At 39.8% G+C, this 25,226-nt stretch overlaps 1 protein-coding gene across 1 annotated transcript in view; it reads left to right on the top strand.

Moving 5' to 3' along the window:
- The window catches only part of LOC141463800 (ethanolaminephosphotransferase 1-like), a 57,763-nt gene that overhangs the window by 10,577 nt on the left and 21,960 nt on the right, over window positions 1-25,226 (top strand). The window contains exons 3-6 of the mRNA XM_074146418.1: window positions 6,261-6,329; window positions 13,532-13,640; window positions 15,640-15,714; window positions 19,449-19,717. Coding sequence (XP_074002519.1) covers window positions 6,261-6,329; window positions 13,532-13,640; window positions 15,640-15,714; window positions 19,449-19,717 — 522 coding nt within the window. The remainder of the gene's footprint in view (window positions 1-6,260; window positions 6,330-13,531; window positions 13,641-15,639; window positions 15,715-19,448; window positions 19,718-25,226) is intronic.

Genomic DNA, 25,226 nt, shown 5'->3' on the forward strand with positions numbered 1-25,226 from the left:
CTTTTCAGTAATTTTGAACAGATGTAAATGATTACAGGTCCAAAGGTAATTTAAAACTTTGGTAGCACTTTAAAAGTTTGATAACACTTTGAACCAGTTTTAGAGTGATAATTTATGTAGAATAAGATGTGGGGAAACCTACTGCATTTCAGCTGCTCTCATTTTGGTGCTTCCCCCACAGAAAATATGAAATACCTTATCCTTTTACCTTTAGGCAGCGATTACCTCAATTCATCAAATACTCATCATGAGGTAACAACATGCACAGGTGCATCTGGTGTGGTGCACTGTGAGGCAAACACTTGGTTATTGTAGTAATTTCTTTACATGTTTTCACCCTTTTCCATTGTTTGCTCTTTTGCCAGGAATTGCTCACTAATAGAGATTTTTTTCAAAAGTAACACAAATATGATGGACACGTGACTTAAGAGGAGGTTGGTTCCCCAAGCTGGCAGGCGCATTGTGTTGTTGGAACATCAGCACATAGGTACAGCTGTGGCTCTTCCATACCTGTGCCTGACCTGGCTGAGTTTGCTTACGGGAAAAGGGAAGGTATTGCAATATTTATGTTCTTCATCCAAGTCTTTATATCATTGCTAGGTGGTTCTCATGTTTTCTGTGTGGGAACAGCTAGTGTATTCTTCCATAACAGGCATATAACTTTACATGAAATATTCAAGGGATCATAGAACGATATATTCAATATACTGCAACATAAATTGTGATTACTATCTGATATATAGCTGTTTGAAACATTAATTTGTCTGGGAAAGAAAGTTTTCTGCCTTTACATTTTTAATAGACTTCATTATTTCCTTTTGTAAAAGTGAACTCAAGTATAAAGTTAAGCTAATATGGGCAGACTTTATTTGAATAAACTGGAATTGCTTATACTTAAATTATGTATATAAATATGACACCTCTAACAATATTGTGGCTGTATCCTTTGCTATACTCTTACAGTGAATCACAGCCCATCTGTGCCTCAGTCTTCCAGCGTACACAATGGAGATAATAAATCCTGTGCTGATTCATGAAGTTAATGAAAAATTAAAATTAGCTGATTTCTGGGCAGGAATATGAAGTGTTGCAAATTTGTTGCTACTAATATGAAATTAAAACCTATGGAGTCATTTTGATGCCAACAATTTGAGCGTAAACAATTGACAACAGTTTTACTCTGTATCTCTGAATGTATATGGTTGTACAGCACAGTACAGTGCTACCTGGAAGAAGATAATTTAAATACAAGAAAGGAATAGTTTGTTAGCATAAGGATCAGCTTGAGTAAAAATAACTATCTCCCAGTAGTTAATGCAACTATGTTTCTTGCAACTTGCTTTCTCTCCTGACTCTGAAGTTTGCCTGGGCATGCTTTATATTCTTCTCTTCATTCCAAAATTTTATTCTTGGGATACCTGCACAGTACAAGGCTGGAGAGAACCAGGAGCCCAGTGAAGATCAAGCTGTCTGCTCTGATTAATGGTTAGCTCACTCCCTGGTTCTTTTTTTCTTTCCCAGAAGGTCTCTCCAAGACAATAGCTAGGCTTTTTTTTTGGAAATAGTCCATTCTGAAGGCATTGAGCACCATTTTTTTTTTTTTGGCTTTCACCATCATTCAGCACTCTCCCAACATGGACATTTGGATCTTTGAACATGCACAACACACAACTGTCACTTCCGTGCCCTGAAAATGCAGCATTGTTGGGTTACAATGTAGTCTCCAGATTGTTTTAGATACTTTGAACTCAAATGTTCTCAATGCTAACAATGTATTAGGTGTGCGATGGATGGGAGCTGGATTCTGGATCTGGATTCAGGAATGAAGGGATCTGGAACAAAGGCAGACGAAGAGAGTCCTCCTCAGACACCGACCATTGAAGAAAGAGGGCTGACTCTTTGATCCCTCGTCTTTTATACTAAGTATGATCCAGATGGGATGCAATACTCTGTTGGCCAGTTTTGGGTCACCTGTCCTGTCTGCTCCTTCCTGCAAGCGGGACCCTTCTATCCTTTTCCACCTCTGATCCTCCAATGGGGCAAATAGCAAGGTTAGCTGACCTTGGTTGTTATAGCAATGAGTATAAGCAGGAGCCTCTCTACATACTGTTCCTTGGCATAAATTATAAACAATCAGGTCTTATCACTCCGGGAGTGGACTGCAGTCTTAAAAATATGCCATTAATTTCAGAGAGTTCAGTTAGTTAGAAGAGGCTTAGCTGAAAAGTAAAATTACTGAACAGAAAATTGATTCTGTTTTACTTCAAACCAGGACACTAGTGCAGAAAGTGTTTGCTGGGGAGTGCTAAGCACTTGTGTCAATCTTGCACTTAAAAACCTCCAACAGGCTTATCCTCCACTTCTGTCTTTTAATATAAGTGCTCTGGAAAGGACAGAATTAAGCAATAGCAAATGGCAGTACTTTTTTTTTATATCAGGTTCAGTGCACTCTCACATTCATGTTCATGTTACTCGGTAATTTGCTTTTCTGAGCAGCCATGAACATTAAAGTCCTGAGGATTTCATGGCCTTGAGGTTAGTAGTGTCTTGGGAGCACAGCAAAGCAGAGTGTTAAACTGTATAGCAGACTTTATTCTTCAAGTTTTATTTGTGCCATGACAGAAAACTAGCAGAAAGCTTTTTCCATGGGTGTTTCCTTTGGTCTGGCTAAAATGGATTACTAACAAGGGAAGAGCAAATTTCCATTCTTCTGCACATCTGCTGAATGTTCCTTCCCTGCCTGAAGGACCATGGTTCAGCCACAGACACAGGAATGAACAGAATGAAGTGTAACGGGTATTGAAATATCTTTAGGTGACAGAAGTCAAGCAAACAAAAAGCTGTCTGTGTCTTTTGTTCATGTCTATTATATAAGGATATGATACATTGGAAAACTACATAATCTCTTACATTTTCCATTTAAGAAAATATAGAAATTATTTAATTCCTATATAATCTCTCATATTTTCTATATAAGAAAATAATTTTAAAGAAATGAAATTGTTTTTCCTTTTTTTTTTCTCCTGGGAGCAAGTAGTAGTTCTGGACAGCCAGTGAGTTCTTTGGGTAGAAAGCCTCATTTTACTGTTGTTATTTGGCTAGAATTTTGTGATTTTATTAATGACTGAAGACTTGGGGTGGAAGGGAGAATGAGGTAGCCAAAGCAGGAGCAAAGGTCCCATATTTTGACCTTTGTGAATTCTTATCCAGGTATGGCTGAATTCATTGAATTTGCTGGTCAGCAAATTACCACCTCACATACTCTATGAATACCAGTTGAGGTAAGGAAATGGGCAATTGCTACAGAGAAACTTTGGGCAGATTCCTGATTACCTGGAACCTCAGTAGTGCTAATGGATACTTTGAATTGTCTTCATTTTCACAGGATTTCTGTTCTCATGTGAATTAAGTACTGTCTGACTGTTCTATTGGCATAGGTATTATATGGCTTGGTATTATTGTTATTGTTGGCATAAGTATAAGCAAAGCCCACAGACCTCTCAGGGTTAATTTGCATGCAAGCTGGAACATCAAAAGATCGATCAGTTGTAATAATCAATGTTTGAAAGATATAGTATAAAATACAGCATCTAGGGCTGCAAATACATACAGAACAGTGAAAACTGTTGTTTTACCTGCAAATTCATTTTTTTTTCTGAGGGCGTATGTTCTAAGAATTCTAATATGTATTCCGGCAGAAAAGCTGTTGATGACAGAATTGTCTCATGTTTTAAATAATATGGGTGGCAGACGCAGAGAAAATTTATACACTTCAGTGACATTTACAATATTTTTAGAAAAAAAAAAAAAATCAGTGGTGTCCACTTCACTAAACTGTACATTTTACTCCCTGTGGAAAGTTAGTCTGACCGATCTGACCAGCAGATGACAGGTGATTTCTTGGATATTTGCCAATAAGTATTCACAACATGTAGCTGTGTTATAATAATGTTACAAGTACGCTGCAGTTATTATCTGTGATTAAAACTTAACCACAAATTACAAAATAACTAAACAAATGCCTTGTTTTGTCCAGAAAGTAATTAAAATGTATCCTTTGCGGGCAGATAGAGAAGGGGAATGTGTGGAAGAGTTCTTAAGCACTCGGTAGCTTGATCTTCTCAGAAAGATTAGGTGAAGAGTCATAGACTGTGCATTCAAAACCTGAGCATGCTGCATTCATCTTTTGTCCTGCTTACACTTGTCCGTGGAAAACTCTTAGCTCATGTGTGTGCCTATTAAGTGCGTGTGTAAAAGCTTGGAGAATGGTGATACTGAAATTGGGATTAATCATAGAATCATAGAATGGTTAGAGTTGGAAGGGACCTTAAAGATCATCCAACCCCCCTGCCATGGGCAGGGACACCTCCCACTAGAGCAGGTTGCTCAAAGCCCCATCCAGCCTGGCCTTGAACACCTCCAGGGATGGGGCATCCACAACTTCTCTGGGCAACCTGTTCCAGTGCCTCACCACCCTCACAGTAAAGAATTTCCTCCTAATATCTAACCTAAATCTCCCCTCTTTCAATTTAAAACCATTACCCCTCATCCTATCACTACACTCCCTGATAAAGGGTCCCTCCCCTTCTCTCCTGTAGGCCCCTTTCAGGTACTGGAAGGTCATTATAAGGTCTCCCCAGCCTTTTCTTCTCCAGGCTGAGGAACCCCAGCTCTCTCAGCCTGTCTTCACAGGAGATGTGCTCCAGCCCTCTGACCATTTTCGTGGCCCTCCGCTGGACCCGTTCCAACAGGTCCATGTTTTTCTTCTGTTGGGGGCCCCAGAGCTGGACACAGTACTCCAAGTGGGTTCTCATGAGAGTGGAGTAGAGGGCTAGAATCACCTCCCTCGCCCTGCTGGCCACGCTTCTTCTGATGCAGCCCAGGACGCGGTTGGCTTCCTGGGCTGCCAGTGCGCCTTGCTGGCTCATGTTGAACTTCTTATCCATGAGCCCTCCCAAGTCTGTCTCCTCAGGGCTGCTCTCTAGCCATTCTCCGCCCAACCTGTATTTTTTGCCAGACTTCAGTCACCTAAAAGGTGCCTAAATTTAAGATGTCTGAGCTTCTTTCATAATTAATGACTTGAAACAGGTACTTCCAGAGTGCAATCTCATCCAAAGGGTAGTTGGCTAACAGAGGTTGATAAATTAACTATAGAGAGAACAATTAGCTGTTAGCTGAAGTTAGGTGAAATGAAAGCCTCTCTGTCATCATGCATCATCTTCTGCATGTGAACAGCTTGGACAAATTGTGGTCTAACACATCCTTGTCTTATTCCCATTGTCCGCACACGATGTTTGGACAATGCTGTATATAGATATATCTGAATCTTTATGTGAGTCATATGCGTCACGCTAACAACAGAAGCCATATGTACACTTTCAAAGTCCAAGAATTTCCAAAAAATTACGTGTACCACCCTAACAATGACTAACAACTTCTATCATGGACCTGCCAGGGCTCAAGAACGTAGTCGTGAGCGGTGTCATCAGTTAAGATCGTTCTTCTGCAGATTGTTCTGAGTCTGTGTTCTGCAATTTCAAGGCAGGATAAAATTTGATAGCGTCTTCTGAGGAGAAAGAGTAGACAACAGCAATTTAGGGTGGGCTCAGATTTCATAAAAATTTTAGTTGCCAAAGATACAGATATGTACTTGTTGGAATTCATAAAACACATAATATTTTTACAAGTCTGTCCAACAGGGAAATTTTATTGTGGTAATGAACTGTGTTATTTGAGAAATTAGTTTTAGAATAACATCACCTTACATTAATTAGCACAGTGCAAATGCAACTCTTATACTATGTCAAAAGCTGTGTATCTCTGCGAGATAACAGTCCACTTAGGACAATATTCCATGTGCACTATCTATTCTACATACTAGCAATGAAATGCTGCTCAGACTATGCATTACCGGTAGTGCAAATAAAGGTATTAAATCAAACACGCAGTGGAAATGCAGAGTCTTATAGGATAACTTGTAAAATGAATAAGAATTTAAAAGTAAAATGTGACTACAGAACTATTTGCCATTGCACCAGTCTAAACCTTTGTGTTAGTACACAGGGTTGGTAACAAAGTAATTATAAACCAGGCCAATGCTTTCAAATTAAATTAAAACTGTATGAATGGTCATCAGAACAAAATACATTTACACCAGTCACGCTCAGAGTGATTGTTCTTAGATGCTGAAGGATATACAGTGGTGAAAAAATATGCATTGTTTGGTTCTTTGTTTAACATGTTTGCTTTTTTCCTCACAGTACAGTGCTGTGGATACAAATCCTTTATCTGTGTATATTATGCAGCCGATCTGGAACAAAATTATTAAGGTAAGAATTTTATTTAATAGAAATATCACATGACAATATAAGATTTTTTTTTTCTAAATACAGCATGTATTTTCATTTAAAAATGCATATTGATTAATAAAGCTGAAATTAAGACATCTGTATAAAAGAAATCAAATGTTACAGGATCTATAGCTATATTTGAGATAAGTATGGTTGGATTTTGAGGATTTTGAGTTGTTTTTTTTTTTAGAAAAACAAGGGTGTTTTTTTTTCTGATCTCTGTGCAAAAGGACAAAAGGCATCTGTTTCATTTTTACATCTTTCATTATTACATCTTTCATTAAGCAGCTTTGCAGACACTGAAGGGTTTACTTAGTACAAATTATTTTTGTGCAGCATATGCCGCCTAACAACAGCATGGCTTTATCTCTGTGCTCTGCACTTGATTTTATGCAAGTGCTGTCTCATTTTCTCCCAAGGGTACTTGCTCAAGGGAGCGAGGCGTTTCTCTAAGAAGCTGAAAATGAGAGCGGTTACCATGATCACCATAAAGATTGAAAGATGGCATCTCTTGAATGCATTATGCTCGGCAGTTTTTAAAAATAAGACCACTCGCAATTAGTTTTGCTGTTGTTGGCAAGAAAAAAAAAAAGCTGTATCTCAAATAAATACAAACTGTATTGATCTCCAAGGAAGCAATGATTTCTGCATCTGCCTCTTAAATGGAAATCTTTCGATTGGAGCAGATTGGAAAAACAGACCTTTATGCAAACAAAAGAGGATTCATGTGGTCTGAGTGCTATTGATCTGCCATCTTTGGGTTCTATCATTCAGGTATTGCTTGATATAGCAGGAAAATCATAATCTCTCATTCATAACCTCAATGTAATTTCATGAAAGTGTTTATTGTAGAACCATAGAATAGTTTGGTTTGGAAGGGACCCTTAAAGGTCACCTAGTCCAGCACCCCTGCAATAAGCAGGGACATCTTCAGCCAGATCTAACTTTGGAATTAAAAGAAAAACCAAACATGGTATGAGACAAAAGATGGGAAACAGAATTCAGTAATTCAGTTCAGCGACTCTGTTTCTGTTCCCATTACAACATTGAGGAAAATCAGGAGGCAGAAAAGCCCCCCCAGCACTCTGGAATCCTGAGCAGGTGACGAGCAGAGGCTTTACTGTGCACTTGCACTTTGGTTTAGGAGATCCGTGGGTATTCATCTGCAGTCGTTGAAGAGAGAACATTATCAGCAAAAAAATTCTCCTTTGGAGATAAGTTCTTCTAATTCTTTTTTCTAATGATTTTTTAAATTAATGATTTTTTAAGCCTCCTTAAATTTTAGCTGAGCATGATTTTGCTCACTTCTTGCTGGAGCAGAACCCAGACTAGAGAACAGGACTGAAAACCTCTTCCAAAAATTGGGAGATCTGAGTACAGCACCAAAGACCGGAGCAGGTGCTGTCTGTACTTCAGCATTTTGTTCAGCATGAGCCCTGAAGATGGAGCAATGAATGTTGTGTTTTCCCTTCTAGTGCACGAGCATTACAGCGTAATTCTCAGAGATGCATCACAAGGAATTAAAGGGAAATTATGTTGCGCTCAGCTTTTGTAGAAGTAGTCATTCTAACGTTAAAATATAACTGCCAGGTAAAATCAGAGTCCTGTGGAGGAACTGGGAATGGAGAGCTGCAGAGGGGAAAGCAATATGTATGTAATGGAGATTGCAGTAGAGGCCTCTTGGTTGCTCCTAGAGGTAAAAATGAGAACTGAGGGAACATCAAACTTATTGGCCAAAATTTAACTGTTTGTAAAATATTAGTAGGAACTGGAGTTGCTGGGATGGTTGTGTTCCTGGCTAGGTGCTGAATCCAGCCGTGGCAGTAACTGTTGACTGTTGTCCAAGACTCAGTCCAAGAAAAATACTTTTTTTTCTTTTTTTCCTCTTGAATTGTAGGTAAAATAGTGGTATCATAATAAATGTGATCAAATCTTATTTTTAGAAAGAGAAGCCTTGAATGCATGTAGTCATAATTGATTTTTTTGTAGCTTGTACCTGTTGTATGCATTATAACTGGGATATGAGTGTGATCTGGTATATAAAATTCAGTGATCTAGCATATGATATTGAATTTACGCTCTGCAGTATATCATCTTATTTCTATTTAAATAGAACAAAGCATCGCAATAGGGAGATATAGTAAAGTTGGAATAATTTTTTAAGAAGAAGGAATATTGCATCTAACCACTTAATTAAAAGTTGGGCAGTACAAGTGTGCTGCTTGATGACTGGGAGAGGTAATTTCTCTCAGTTCAGACATCCTAATTTGCATAAAATAGCAGACAAATATGAATCAATCATGTTTTAGTTTCTAATCTGGTGAAAATAAGCGTTCCATATGGACTATTTTTAACACATTTTAGAGGAGTTGTGTTTTTTTTTTTTGTTTTTTTTTTTTTTTTTTTTTTTGAAAAACCCAACACTAAATTTCACAGAGCTAAGCAAATGAAAAACCCTTTGAGAACAAAGGTTTGGAATTTAGATCTGGGGTTTCACGTGTCAGTTTAGTCCTAATGGCAACACAAGTTTCTCTGTATTCCATAATAGAGAATTAATTGTAAGACGTGCTTCTTATGTTGTGAGAAATTAAGGAGAGCCTGACATTAGAGAATAATTGGGAATTTATGAAGTGGAATGTTGACATACACAAGAACTGAAAACATACTGTAATAATCCATCTTATTTACCTGTGGTGGGGACGTTAGGAAAACAAAGAATTTGTGCATTTAGGTTAGAAATTCACCTGGGAATCCCGAGGTAAATTTCCTCTCTTTCATCTTCTTCGGATGTGTTTCTTAGGCACTGTATGTATCATGTGCCTGTGTCAGTTGGTGTGTGGTTCTTGGATGTACACGCTTCAGCAACCTGTTGAAGCTGGTGCTAAAACAGAAGGGGAATGTTTCATGCCTGGATTCTATAATGAGCTTTAAGTACTCTGAGATACTCCTGTCCGTGGCAGCTTTTCCGTGTTGCATGAAACTATAGTAACACCTATATGAAACTATAGAGTAACAACTTTCTCTTCATCTTATTAAGAACTATTTTCATTATGCAACTATACATATAAATAAGTAATTCAACACTTGGTCCTTTTGGCTTTAATTAAGATTTGCATTTTATAATAAAGCACGATCAAGTGCTCTCTGACAGATACGGATAGTATTACTTAGCTACTACATGAACTGAATATTCCTCCTCTCTTTGTATTCATGAGAAATCGCATTTGTGCAGGACAATGAGAGGAAAAGGAGGAAATCCCACTGGGATACACAGGTGTATGCCAGCCCCATTGAAGTCAATCAACCTCCCCCCCAGCTGCCTTTATGAACTTTGATTTTATCACTAGAATTGGACATGAGTAGAATTTTAGTGGTCTGAGGTGACTTAGTTAAGGAATATTTCAAGTTTGAACAGAACTTTATATAAATATGTGTACTTTACCATTTATTATACAAACAGACAGTCAATATATTAAAACATTTGCTGTTTGTGTTAAGAGTTCTAGCATGAATGGCTGTAGACCCATTAAAACAGAAATCAGTTTTTGTGGAACTTTAGAAAAAAATTTTTAAAGGTTCAAATATACAATGGTTTTGCCAGATGTGATTCTCCCCGGTGGCACCTCCAGTTGTATTAATCTTGTAGCACGTTGATGTATTTGACTTCTACTCTCTGTTAATTAGATAATAAAGGTTGCAATGTGTACTTCTATAGGATACTAGTAAATGGAGGCTTTGTGTAAATGTGTAAAAAGTTAATCATCTTTAACAGCCTGTAATTTTTGAATTGTGAAATAGGGTAGTGGTAGTGTAATGCCACCCAAAATTATAAGGGCGACTAAATGTAACAAAAGGGATTTTGCAACTGGAATACTTTCCAAATATCTAGACAGATTAGGTTCGGTAAGGACCAAAAGAGTATTTTTAGGGGTTTAACTGCAGAAGAGGCTGTTTTCAACTTGATCTCTTTCTATGAGCATGTGACCTGCCTTCTCGATGCGGGGAAGGCTGTGGACGTTGTCTACCTGGACTTTGGTAAGGCCTTTGACACCGTCCCCCACAGCGTTCTCCTGGAGAAGCTGGCGAATCATGGCATAGACAAGTGTACTCTTCACTGGGTAAAAAACTGGCTGGATGGCCGTGCCCAGAGAGTTGTAATTAATGGGGTGAAATCCAGTTGGCGGCTGGTCACCAGTGGTGTCCCTCAGGGCTCAGTTTTGGGGCCAGTCTTGTTTAATATCTTTATTGATGATCTGGATAAGGGGATTGAGTGCACCCTCAGTAAATTTGCAGATGACACCAAGCTAGGTGGGAGTGTTGATCTGCTTGAGGGTCGGCAGGCTCTACAGAGGGACCTGGACAGGTTGGATCAATGCGCCAAGGCCACTGGGATGAGGTTTAATAAGGCCAAGTGCCGGGTCCTGCATTTCGGTCACAACCTCCCCAGGCGACACTACAGGCTTGGGGAAGAGTGGCTGGAAAGCTGCCCAGCAGAAAAGGACCTGCGGGTGTTTGTAGACAGCCGGCTTAACATGAGCCAGCAGTGTGCCCAGGTGGCCAAGAAGGCCAATGGCATCCTGGCCTGTATCAGGAATAGCATGGCCAGCAGGAGTAGGGAAGTGATGATGCCTCTGTACTTGGCCCTGGTGAGGCCTCACCTCGAGTGCTGTGTTCAGTTCTGGGCCCCTCACTACAGGAACAGCTACATTGAGCTGCTGGAGCGTGTCCAGAGGAGAGCCACCAAGCTGGTGAGGGGTCTAGAGAACAAGTCATATGAGGAGAGTCTGAGGGAACTGGGCATGTTTAGTTTGGAGAAGAGGAGGCTGAGGGGAGACCTCATTGCCCTCTACAACTACCTGAAAGGAGGTTGCAGAGAGGTGGGTGTTGGCCTCTTCTCCCAAGAGAATAATGACAGGACCAGAGGAAATGGTCTAAAGTTGCGGCAGGGGAGGTTCAGATTAGATATTAGGAGGAATTACTTTACTGAGAGAGTGGTCAGGCACTGGAACAGCCTGCCCAGGGAGGTGGTGGAGTCGCCATCCCTTGAGGTATTTAAGAAACGTGTAGACATGGCACTTCAGGGCATGCTCTAGTGTACGAGGTTGTTGGTTTGCGTCTGTTTGTGGGTTGTTGTTTCGTTTTTTTTGTGGTTTGTTTTTGGTTTTTTTGTTGGTTGGACTCAATGATCTCAAAGGTCCCTTCCAACCATGAAGATTCTGTGATTCTGTGTGATTCTGTGCTTTGATGGTTTTCTTCTTGAAATACATGTTAGCGAGAAAGTGAGTTAAAATAGTGTCTTCATTTTTGCACTGTATAAGCATAAATTATTTCCTGTAATAACTTAATAATGACATTATGACTACTGAGAATGATGAACCTAATTAGAAAGCAGACGTTTATGGCGCCCCACTTTATTTAATTATCAACAATTATTATTAATCATTCAGGAGAAATCAGTCATTTTAAAACAATATGTTGGATGGCATCTGTATATCCATGTAAACAGTTCATCCACAGGTTGTCTTAATGCACTCTTTTAATCTATGTTTTGGGTTAAAAGAGACCAATCTAGAATTTCTCCAGCGTCTGTCCTTATCTCTTGTAAGGTCGTAGACATCAGACAAATTCCACGGTAGGCAATTCATACCAAGCCTCCGTCTTACTAAGTTTCTGCATCCCCAGGTAGCAAAATCAGGAGAAGTGCTGCTGTCACTGTATGCTGAGCGCACCGTCAGTTCAGCAAGAGGGGACCGTGCAGTGAAGGGTTCCTCCACAGGTGTTCTCCTAAAGGAGCTTCAGGGAACACTTGCTGTCATTTGTTCCTTAGAGATTTAGAATTAAGTTTTTGAAGACTCAGAATGATAGACACGGCAAATCTTTTTATAGTAGCTGTATGCATTCCATGATGTATTTTAAACATTATAAGAGCTGACATACAGTATTTTAACATTAGTGATAAAATCCTGGTCATAAGGAAAGTAACTATCAGATATTTTTTCCCAATGTTATTAAAGAAAACATCTGAGAATTATAAATGAAAAATACTCATGAATTTTCATATGATTCTTGCAAATTTACAGTGCACCCTGTACAACATCAGTTGCACAATTTCTTCTGACTATTATTAATTGTTCTATAGTAGAAAAAGAGGATCTATTCTGGATGATCGAGTCCAAGAATTCACATTTTATATGAAAATTTTTCATGTAGTAATAGGACAGAGGAGTTGTAAGGATGTATATACATTACTATGTATTCATCTGTCTGTCCATATAGCTAGTCCAAAGAAATTACAAAACATTTGATTTCAAAACTATTATTAGTTTCTGAAATTGTGTAACTTCTTTTTCTTTAATATTGTTTTGTAATATTTTATAGCATTGAAGTACTTTATGTACCTTTTCAGTCCTTGGACACTCCAAAGAATCTGATTATAAGCCTCCGATATTTTTATATTTTGAATATATTGATGCTGTGTTTGAGTGATGGTAGTGGTTGATACTTAGTATTTCTGCAAATATATTCTGTCTAAAAATCATGTGGAGAGTTGTGTATGCTATTTCTGAAAATATTCTGAAGAAACTGTGTTACTTGGGAAGAGTGTTTATGACTAAAGAGGGCAACCCTGCAGAAAGTTACTCTCTAGAGAAGCAGGGAGCTGCTTGTAGCAGGGAGATCTTCTGAATCCGAAACTGTAAAGCACTCAGCGTCTGATGTTGTTGATGTTTTGAGTTGGAAATCACAGACATATTTTAGAAGAGGAAATTTCCTTGTTACAATTTGGGAATAGAATTCTTAAAAAAACCCGCCATGTGGATGCTGAGTTACCACACTGGGGTGCTGCAGTCTTCTTTCAGTTGTGATACACACAATCGCGATAAGCTTTCCTTGGTGGCTGGGAAAATAAGGATAATGTATAACATAGGAAATACAAGATTTTATAATGACATTTTTACTGCGCAAAGATCAGGCAAAAAGATTACATTGGAAAATAGATTTCAGAAATGAAAACTGTATTTTAATTGGAAAATGGGAAAATATGCACAAATCTGAACATTGCTGATGTAATATACAGGCTTCTCCTTTCCTGATTAAAAAAAAATAAAATATTTAATTAAAATGGGACTTACAGTTTGAAATATAATTTTTCTTAGATATTTTTCTTTCTTTTTTTTTAACAGATAGTGCCTTTGTGGATTGCTCCCAACCTGTTAACATTCTCTGGATTTGTCATGATTTTAGTGAATTATTTTCTAATATCTTTTTATGACTGGGACTACACTGCCTCAGGTAAATATCCTCATACTGTAATTTTTCACAATTAGTGAACTGCTTATGTCATACTTCTGAATGATACAGGGAGGTATCAGATACTTGAATCTTCTGCTCATTCCCTTAATGAGGCTCCATGTGCATGTAGGTGGATCTGACCTCACAATTGGCATTATAAATTTAGATAATTTTATTGAAGAACCTTATTTAATTTCATCCCTAAATAGGCGTTTCAGTGTGTGCTGCTTGAAGTCTATATTTTAGATAAAGTGTATTCCAAGATTTAAATACAGAGCCAAAACCCACCCTAGCGTTCTTCATAAAATTTTCACTGGTTTCACATTTCCTAATACCTAAATCGATGCCTGAATGAGTTAATTCCCCTTTCATTAGTCCATACTCAATAATTCATACTCCATACCTAAATTCAGCAATTTGGTGAAGAATTAACACTTTTTTTTTTTCCCCCCTGAAACAATTAAGTTTGGGGGGAGGTTTCTGCCTTTAATTTCTTATGCCCCTGATTATATTTAGGAGGTACCCTTTGGCATGAGCTGTTTGTACATTTATCACGACGGTTCTAGAGGCAGGGATCAGGGTAACAGTTTCAGGTCAAAAGTAGTCCTGTGTGAGCATTTAAGTTTTCAGGATCAGCACGTTATGTAGTTATCTGGCCTCATCCTTAAACACTTGGGTTTTTTATCAATGCAGCTGATATTTACTAAGTTCTGTAATAAAACTGTCACCATCCTTGGCGGTATTCAAAAGACAGGTAGACATAGTGCTTAGAGATATGGTTTAGTGATGGTCTTTGTCAGTGTTAGGTTGATGGTTGGACTCGATCTGAGAGGTCACTTCCAACCTATGCTATTCTATGCTATTCTATTCTATTCTTTAATGGGGTAGTTTTATCTTGACACATTCCCAGTAGATACATGTTGACCTTGAAGACATTTGAAATGGTGATTAAGTCTGTTGGAGTTGAGACTCCTATGTGTAGCTTGCAAGCCTCTTCTTGATTTCACACAAGAACAGTGCTCATCATTTCCCCGTTGATCGAAAACGGTCATGCAACCTAACAAGCCTTTTGAGTATGGTATATCAATCCCATACCTAGGATCAGAAATAGAAGGCTTAATTTCCTGGACAGCTGGTTTTCATTCTATAGTTTGAAAATTTGCAGCGAGGAGTCAGGAATTGCCATCTTTTCTTTCAGAGTGGCAGGATGAGGCATTGAGAGAAGGGTGGTCAGGACACTGCTTTATGTGCTGGTGTTTCCCTGGCCAGCGAGGACTCGCCTCTGTGTGCAGGCGTTCCCTGCGTTCCGTGCTGAATGCCAGCAACCTGAGAGGGCTTTGCATATACAGTTGTTTAGTGCTGGTGTAGTCCTTATTGGATTATGTTTTAAGTTAAATAGAACGCTCATTGGAAAAAAGATTGGTTTCTTTAAAAGAGTAACAATAACCGTGGGTTATTGCTACCAGCAGAGCAACTACAGAGCCCTGAGTTCTGCCCAGTCCAGCTTTCTTTCCCTTTTTTTTCAAGGAGGAAAAAAAAAGGTTCCAATATTTGTGCTAGCCTGCGTACAAAGATTTCCTGTTCAGCTCTGTATGGTAAAAGTGCTATACAAAACCCACGTTGGTGCTAATAATAATGATCATGCTTGAAAATGACATTTTTTTTGTCTTTAGATATTACATAAACATTAACAAATTTGTTGACGGATAGTCTTCCCATGACCTGTGAAAATCTTTGCCCAGTTACTATGTTTATTTTGTGCAATACTAGAGTAATTTCAGGACCAAACCCCCTCTGCCTTATCTTCTCTTTACGGTATAAACACATTCAAACCTGCTCATTGCTTCTTTGATAGAGCTTACGGTCAAAACCAACTACTTTCATCTGTTTGACGTAGTGGGCTAATGAGTAGCAGCTTGCTCATATGTATATGCATATCTGGGTGGATTTCTTTGATGTTAACCACTGTTACACTGACTCACTGCTCCATTTATTTCAGGTACCAGTCCTGGACTTGTTCCCACCTGGGTGTGGCTGTTCAGTGCTTTTACCACCTTTTGTGCTTATGCTTTAGGTAAAGTACAATGAAACAATTTACACCTCTGACGTCTTCATGTAGTTTTATCTACTAGTTCACTAGTGCTGATATTGAGGTGAAGAGGCGTTGTGGATCCAAATTATGGATCTCTCGCCAAAACACTTCTCTGAGATTTAAAAAAAAAAAACCAAACACCACACCAAAAAACATCCATAAGCCTTAAAAAACCCAAACAACAGCATTTTTAATTATATATTAGAGGTTCTATGACTAAAGCTCTTATCCCTCTTGAAAGTTCAAATAGTTTTAGAGGAGCAATGGAAGTGATTCTGTAGCAACAGTCATTGCTGCTGGGTTTCAGAAAAATCTTTGGCGACGTTCTGAGAAGCTCCCTGACACTGGCATTAGCAGAGGGTGCTTTCCAAGACAGGGAGAATAAAAGGCAAAGCAGAGGAAAAGGAAAATGAGTGTAGCATTGTGTTTTAAACTGTTAGGCGCTTCAGTGCTTATAGCATGTGTCAGGAGAGATGGTGTGAATGTGCGGATGGGCCTGAGCTTCTTATGGAGATGATGCATCACTTTTTTTTCTTTTCTGTTGCTGTTTTTCTCCCATAACACCTGCACCTCAGTTTCAGTTTCATATTCCATTTTTACCTTTTATATCATACCATGACTGTATCTTTAGGTACATTGCACCTTGCTGTGCAGTGGTGTGAAGACATAGACCTCAACTGCTGCAGGTCTGGGAGTGAGATCCACATCAGCACGGCTTTTTTCTTCTCTTTTCCAAAGCTAACTCATTCCGAAGTAGTCTCTCAACAACATGGTGCAACAGAGTTAATTTGGGGGGGGACTCAAGGTATTAATATATTTACATGGATAGCACTGTGCTGTGTAAATGTACTCCCTCTTTGGATCCAGTTCTTATAAGGCCCTGCATTGCAGAGTGCAGCTGTGCATTTGTGTGCCAATTTAAGATACCCAGGCTAGATATAGATGTGTTCTGGATGTAAACCACAGTGTTGTGCAAAGATGCTGGCCACTTTTGATGTCAGACCCATGCATGTAGAGCCATCTTGATTCACCTGGAGGTATCCCCTTGTGCAGACATCTCCCTCTGCAGTGTAAATGCCTTGGCATTTCTATTAAACTGGCGAGTTTGTGCCAAAATTATTAAGTCCAGGATATCTTTGTATTTGTACCATAAAAATCACTGGGACTTGAAGCTGACTACCAGTGAGATTTCCCTAACAGCTCTCGATAATCATTAGCAGAAGCAGCAGTTTCTTTTGTGGAAACCATTCTTTATGTAATTGCATGGAATGTAATGAAGTGGCTATTGTTTCATAAATAGGAATTACATATTGGAACTGTTAGTGTATGACACCCTGGAAAGCTCATTGGAAATTCAGCTTCTGAGATTCTTAATGTAGATGTTATTTGTCAGTGAGGCCTATGGCTCCTAATACATGGAAGACAAGGAGTATGATGTTGACAGTCTAAGCTATAATGAACTGATGTATATGTAGATTTTTGTGTGTGCTGTCCAAGCTGCTTCATGAAATATTTAGTCTCAGATTTAATTCTGCATGGCCAAAGTTTTCCCTTTGGAAGACTGCAAAGAGCCATAATAACTAACCAAATATGCAGCTTTAATCTCTCTCAGCTTCTTTTTAATGACACAGTTACTCTCTCCGAATTCCCTAGTGTGCTGCTCTTTTTTGCCCCCTTTGTTAAGGTGGTTTGGTGTCTTTCCCTTATCTGTTATTTTGAATTCCACTATTTAAAAGTTACATAAACTTTAATAAAACTGAAGATTTATGAGCCTTCACGAGACAAAAATCATAATACAAGAATTCTAAAGCAATGGAAGTGTTGGACAATGTATGTCCACTATTGAACATACACCATTGTTGACAAGAATGATTTAAAACTGAAACCTAAACCAGAAAATATTTTCACTCTCTTAAAAAGCTAGGGAAACCACATGGAAAATGTGGGTAAAGATTTCTGAAAATCCAATTTTGCGTATGTGTTAGTTTCTGAATTTTTCCCTGTGCCCATTATAATCAGAAGTACTGTGTTTCATGACACCATTATAAGCCTAGCTCTTTTTAGTAAAGCTGAACTTCCTGCAAAATGAAAACCACTCTTTCACTGTGATGTAGCTATCTTAGTATCTAATGTGAATATTCTTTTGAGACAACCTAAAATAATTTATGAACGGACCAATCTTCTATAATTTTCATTTTTAAAAGGTGTTACCCTGTAAAAGAAGTCTTTCTGATTTGGGATAGAGATTCTTGAAATATAAAAACCCATAAGCTGTTTAGGGATTTTACATACCTATATGCTAGTTATGTTTCAGAAGCATCCTTTAAAGAATTTCAACACCTATAGCAACCCTATTCAAGTAACCTCAAGTTTATAGAGTTTTCTTTCTGCACATTTCAGTAAGATGCCAACAATTTGATGGCAGTGTTACTGGAGAGAGGGTGCGGCTCCAGAAGGGGGCAAGACACATTTGAAATCCTCTATGAGATCTTTAATTTTTTAGTGTTGTGAGAACCGTCTCAAGAGATTGGTATCTGAGCAGAGGATATCTCACAGCTGTTTAGGTATTACGATAGGGAGATAGTCTAAAATCTGTACAAAATGAAATCCCATGTTTTCTTGGTTTAGATCCCTGAAGTATATTTACATTAAACAAAACTCGAAGTACTGCCAAATAATCTGGAGAAGTAGCATATGATCTGTAACAGCTGTGGAGTCTTTGGTCTCACTCTGCTGAATTGTCTCTCCAGTCAGTCTTGGGTTACTAATGCTATCAATGGCTAATAATTGTTAGCTATAGTACCATCCAAGTAACATTAAAAAAAAATAAAATAATCGTTCTCCATGTTATTTTGAGATTCAGGATAACAAAAAGTAATCTGTAACGTTTGTTCTGTGTATTTTTCCTAAGCGGTTCATCCTGCATATTTTGACTTAACTTTAAGAGAAAAGTATTTCTAAAAGCCCCACCAGCACAGCCTCAGAGAAGAGGCTAAGGGTATGGTTTGACAATAGAACTAAGAAAGGTTACAGCTGCTAGACCCCCTTCCTCCTCCTCCTCCTCCCTTCATTCACCTCCCCTCCCTTGTGCCATCTCCCTTGCTTTTTGTACCATTCACAGCGGCAATTCCCTTCAGTGACCCAGAAGAAAACGTAATGTTTGCTTTCTTTCCACCAGCTGAGCAGGCTGCAGGTTCTCCCCTGTTCAACAGCAGCGAACTCTCAGACCGACTCAAACCATATTGTCCAACCACACCCTCAGAGTGAGACCTGGGACAGTGTTTGGGTATCTTTCAAGCTCTTGAATGTTAAAAGTGATGAACACATAACTCACCTTAAAAGTAAGATATTCTTGCCTCCTAAGATTTCAATCAAAAGACATCAAAATATCTTAGGTAGGCACACACACACAAAAAATTTGTGAAATTTGCTCCTTGAGGTTGCCATTTAACTGTTAGTCATCGAGGCAGTTAGCATCAGGCAACCCAAATGCCTTCGTGAATCTACCCCACAAGCAGCCTTCTTCTGAGGTCTCAGAGGGTCCACAACACAAATGGACAGGCGAGAAGCCCTATGGACACTTTTCAGCACTTTCATTGAGAAACTGATTGCAGTGGTGTGCACGTGGCGTAGTAGTAGTAAAGTGCGTGTGAGGAAAGTGACTCTTTTGGTTGGGCTCTAATTCTTTGTTTCTTTTCCTCTCCCGATCCTTCCAGACTCCATAGATGGGAAGCATGCTCGAAGGACTCAGTCCAGTACTCCTCTGGGAGAATTATTTGACCATGGGCTGGACAGCTGGGCTACCTCCATTTTTGTGCTTTCTTTTTTTTCTGTCTGTTCCCGTGACAACGGGAAGACTGGAGTTTCCGTATATACAATGTATATATATTTAAGCATTGTCTTGTTTAACTTTATGTGTTCGCACTGGGAGAAATATAACACAGGAGTCCTTTTTCTTCCTTGGGGATACGATATAAGCCAAGTGGTAAGTATTTATCATTCCTGTTTTGGTTTTATTTTTTTAAACTATGTTAGTGTTTTCATAATATTGCAGAAATAAGAAAATAGAGCTCAAGGCAAATGTACTTTGCCAAGAGTTTGAATGTGAAATAGCATAACTCCAAAAGAAATTCAGAAATATTTCCTGCATTTGCAAAGAAGGGATGTTCTCGAGCAAATTCTCAGCATCAGAGACTCATTCCCTTGCAGGAAAAAAAAAGGCTAGCAGCAAGCCTAGCAGTCAGATGGTGCCCATGAGAATGTCATTTAACTGCATTTGATTTGTGGTATTAACAAAAATTATTATGCTATCCAAAGCTATAAGCAATTTCCCACCAACACTAGGTTCTGAGGCATGAATTGAATTAGTCCAAGCAGTATTTATTAACGATAATTATACAGTTAGACCATACTAGACCTCAATTCTACCACCTCTTACATCAAATGTGGTAATGGAAATAGCATTGTACCTATACAGTGAGCATTAACTGTTGTCAAGTGAGTTTTATCCCTGAAAAAAAGTCAAAGCCATACCATTTAGATGTTTCTGCTCTGGGAATGGCATTCAGTAACCCGAATTACATATCAGTCCACAGCCAGTCACCAGCTAAGTCCTTGACCAGCTTACAGCCCTACCTTGAGGTGGACCTCTTCAGAAACGTGCCCAGGTCACCATGGTGAGTGGTGGCCTCAGTGCACAGATGAGCAGCAGCAGTTACAAGCTCATTGCACTGCCAAGGGCCCAGCGCTGGGATTTCTGGGATGACTTATCTATCTCTTAGATAGCCAGGCTCTTGCAGCCTGAAGAGCACAGTCCCAGTCTTCTGAGCTTCCTGTCACAGGCATGAGATGAAAGGTACAGCCAAATATACATAATTGAAAAGAAGTTTGACAAATATTCAAATATGTGTTTTAATGGAAATATAGTATTTGAATTAATGGCTGCAGATGTATTGCTGTAAACATAATCAGAATCCAGTGGTTTGAGAACAACTCGGAGACGGTGGTCCAGCTGTGCTGCATCTGTTTTGTCCCCTAGAAAATAGATTCTGGGAGAAGCTGGCTCAGGACTAAGACATTAGGCATCCAGCTGGTCCGCAAGTTTCAGCCATGTTTGTGTAAGGCTTCTTCGTGAAGTTCTTCCAGCAGGAGAGGAATCGCTGTGTTCAAACCAATTTCATTTGTAGCTCAGATGATCACTGTAGATATACACGTGCATATTTAGAAAGCTCTTTTGGGTTGCTACAGCATCCAAACTGTATTAGTGGTTACATTTGGGAGTAGGTATCAACTAGCAGAGCAGTGCAGTTAACTCTGTCAGTGCCTTTTAGTGACCTATGCCTCTGTCGCTGCTTTCCCATCTGGGAACTAATGGTAATAACATTTCCCTGCCTGACAGATGTGGTGAGGCTGAGTTTCAGTAAAGTTTGTAAACTGCTTTGATTAACTTGGATGCAAGGTGCTAACAAGTGCTATTTCCTGTTCCCTCTGATGCTGAATTGCTGTCCTGCATGCTCGCTTTATAGTAACTTCTGTGATGATTTGCCTACAGTCAAAATGATAACCATGTAGATGTAAGGATTTTTTGATGCTGTATAGCTTAATCATCAACAGTAGTGGAAGACTGTACTATTCAAGTGTCTGTATGTCAGTTTTCCCATCTGTAAAAATTAGCTTTTGTAGTTGTGAGTGCCTGTGAACAAACACAGGACAGGATTTGTAGATCAAGGTGGAATTTTTTCCATTAGTCGAAACTACATTTCACACACACCAGAAAGTATATAACATATTTTTTTCCAGCTGTACTAACTAGTCTAGTAAAAGATCTTAATTCTCCTACAAAAAATTGACTTGCTCTTGTTTTGTAAGCCCATTCAGCAGATTTTGTATGATGTGTGCACTATTAAAGGTAGCTTTTCATCTCCAGCTACTTGGAGGAGAGGATTCTGAGGACATTAGCAAATGGTTGATGATGAGTAGGAAGGGTAGTGCTTCCCTTGCTGTTTTTTTGCCCACCACTTCTCTGCCAGATATTCCCAAAGTTACAATCAGAGGCAGAGAACACAGAAGCTGCTTTCAGACTGATTCCCAGCATTTAGCTCACTATTTCTTCCGTGGCATTCCTAGCTGGATTGCTGCACGACTGCGCCTCTCTGCTCTGCCTTCAGTAATCTCACCGACAGCATGATGCTATTGCTTTGGCATCTCAGACATTCAGGTGGTCTAGTCCCCTGCTTCTGCTCTTAAATTTGACGCCAGCCAGGAACTTTGGGCTTCATTACCACTACAAAGCTCAGGAAATACAGTAATTAGTATAAGTGTGCGAATAGATAAGCGTTGACCTTAACGAAAGCTGAACTGGCACGTAGCTCCCAGGACACTGCTGCTGAGTCAGCTCTGCTGTATGTAAGCGCAGGCAGCCCCTTGCTGGTTCTGTGTTAGCTGTGGTATAAAAAGAGCTGCTGTTCCTCATGAAAAAATATCTCATCATAGAATCATAGAATGGTTAGAGTTGGAAGGGACCTTAAAGATCATCGAGTTCCAACCCCCCTGCCATGGGCAGGGACACCTCCACTAGACCAGGTTGCTCAAAGCCCCATCCAACCTGGCCTTGAACACCTCCAGGGATGGGGCATCCACAACTTCCCTGGGCAACCTGTTCCAGTGCTTCACCACCCTCACAGGAAAGAATTTCCTCCTAATATCTAATCTAAATCTCCCCTCTTCCAATTTAAAACCATTACCCCTTGTCCTGTCACTACATCTCCTGACAAAGAGTCCCTCTCTGGCTCTCCTGTAGGCTCCCTTCAGATATTGGTAGGCTGCTATGAGGTCTCCCTGGAGCCTTCTCTTCTCCAGGCTGAACAACCCCAGCTCTCTCAGCCTGTCTTCACAGGAGAGGTGCTCCATCCCTCTGATCATCTTCGTGGCCCTCCGCTGGACCCGTTCCAACAGGTCCATGTCCTTCCTGTGTTGAGGACTCCAAAGCTAGACACGTACTGTGTCCAGGTGGGGTCTCACAAGCGCAGAGTAGAGGGGTAGAATCACCTCCCGCAACCTGCTGGCCACAATTCTCTTGATGCAGCCCAGGATGGGGTTGGCTTTCTGGGCTGCCAGGGCACACTGCTGGCTCATGTTGAGCTTCTCATCCATCAACACCCCCAAGTCCTTCTCCTCAGGGCTGCTCGCTAGCCATTCTCCACCCAACCTGTATTTGTGCCTGGGATTGCCATGTCTCAGGTGCAGGACCCTGCACTTGGCTTGGTTGAATTTCATGTGATTTGCATGAGCCCACCTCTCAAGCCTGTCCAGGTCCCTCTGGATGGCATCCCTTCCCTCCAGCGTGTCGACCACACCACCGAGCTTGGTGTCATTGGCAAACTTGCTGAGGGTGCACTCTATCCCACTGTCATAAATAGAGAAATCAGTGGGACTTATGCAGGTCACATTTTTCTGTGACTTGATGACTCATCAGAATTGGTAACCTAATTACGCTAGCTGGGCTGTAATTGGCACTCCAATTAGCTTTGATTACAGCAGCCAGCCATTTATAGGAAGCTGTGGTTTGTAAACTTGAAAAATGGCTGTAACGTGTCTGAGAGATGCTTGGTCAGAGGACTGTTATGTGTGTGGATCCAGAATCAAGGAGGCAGCATCGTCAGCAGTGAAAACTCTTCCTCTCTCTCCTTCCTCCAGCACAAGGAGCTACCTCCTGCTGTGCAGAAAAAGATGTGAGGAGAGGAGCCTCTTTACACCATGGCATATAGACAATTTTCATATACTTTTGAGTAAGCACACCTATTAGAAACCCCAAAAGTCCTGGACTGAAGAGAAGGCTAAAAAAAGAAACCTTTGCTATGTTCTGTGAGAAATTCTCTCAGATGTACCTTGTGAAAACAAACACTATTCTTTTTGTCACAAGCCCAACCAAAGAAAGCTAATATCTGCAAATTAAGTTTCTTGGAGAAAAAAAGACAAAGCTATCCTAAGAAACTAAAATTTCAGGCTTCCTGCCATATGTTAATTTTCCCAGACATCCTCTTAATTTTTTAAAAAAAACTATTTTCCTCCTGAAAAAATTAATATGCCTCTAACGAAATACTCCCCTAATCCTGCCACTGTGGCTAATAAGCCACTGCAATTGAGTTCATAGTAGGGGAACGAAATATTCATTTTTCCTTAATATGTTGTAGTGATACCTCTGCTTACATCAGTGCTGCCTTAAGCCTAAGAGGGAGGTACCCTTTATATTCTTAAATAAAAGTTTAAAAGTGAAAATAAGAGCTTCATGAGAGCTGGAGTGACCCAGGCGATTCCACGCTCCTTCCTCTCACTCTCTCCAGCCAAGAGGCCAAGCTCCAAAAAAGCACAAAAAGGCATCAGGCAGCTCTCTCTGGCCCTTCCCTAGCCCTGTAAGGAGAAGATGACCAGAAATCCTATATCCAGTCATGGCTGAAGGCATGGATGCTTGGACCATAAGCCCCAGGTTCTTGATTTGAGATGCTTTCCCAGCTGGTCCTGCCCCATGGCTTGGTTTGTCCCATCGAGGCTCTCAGGGAGAACGCTCTGCTGGCCCTGAAACTCTAAATAAATGAAGGATACAACTGAAACATTGTAGAACTTACTCCTTCCTTTCAGTCAAAACAGAGGAAGGGGTTTTTTTTTTTGATGCCATATACCGGGTCTTCTTTTGACAAGTAGTTTACAGAACTCGTGCTGAAATAGGTTTTATATGACCTTTTCCTGGTAAGCACGGTGGCAGCCAGTGTTTCAGGAACCGGTAGAGAAATCCCGAGCAATGCAAGTGCACATCACATCTTTAAAAACCTTCTGTCTCTTCTGAGGGGCAAAAAAAAGGTCTCTATTAAAAAGAAAAATGAAGATCTTGAGGAATTATACTGCCTTAGGGTTATACAGAATTCTCCCAATGCCCCGTTAAAGAAGTAATATTCTGATTTTACAGGGGGAGAAAGGTGACTGTTGTGATTTACGAAGCTGTGGCAATATAGGGAGCTGCTGCTTAGAAGCCAGCTGTCCTGCTGTTCAGCCACAGGCTGCCTTATCAAAGGGCCTACAAATTAACACCATGCCAGATTTTTGTCTGCATTAAGTACTGTTGCCTCCTCACAGATAAGGCCTCAGCAAGCCAAACATTTGCCTGGTCAGATGCTGCAGTGAGTTGGAATCCAGGATTGTACACATCTGACACTAGCTTGCTGTACAATCCTTACTTGTGTTATTCAATTTGGACTTCTCATTTTACAGAAGGTTGTAATTATTTTTATTTGCTAAAGACTAGATTTATATCTGAAAAGTACTAAAGCCGATCAATGCCAGAGAGATGAATAGAAACCCTGGCTGTCTTTTCTTAAGTAGAATTATTTGGTTGCACGTAGGAACACTGCTGTACATTTGAATTATTATTTTTTTTACCACCAGTGCTTTGAAAACAGTCACAAGTTTATACAGCTGATTAACATATTAGCTTTTGTCTA

Source organism: Numenius arquata, chromosome 4 (genome assembly GCF_964106895.1).
Source record: "Numenius arquata chromosome 4, bNumArq3.hap1.1, whole genome shotgun sequence".
Classification (NCBI taxonomy): Eukaryota; Metazoa; Chordata; class Aves; order Charadriiformes; family Scolopacidae; genus Numenius; species Numenius arquata.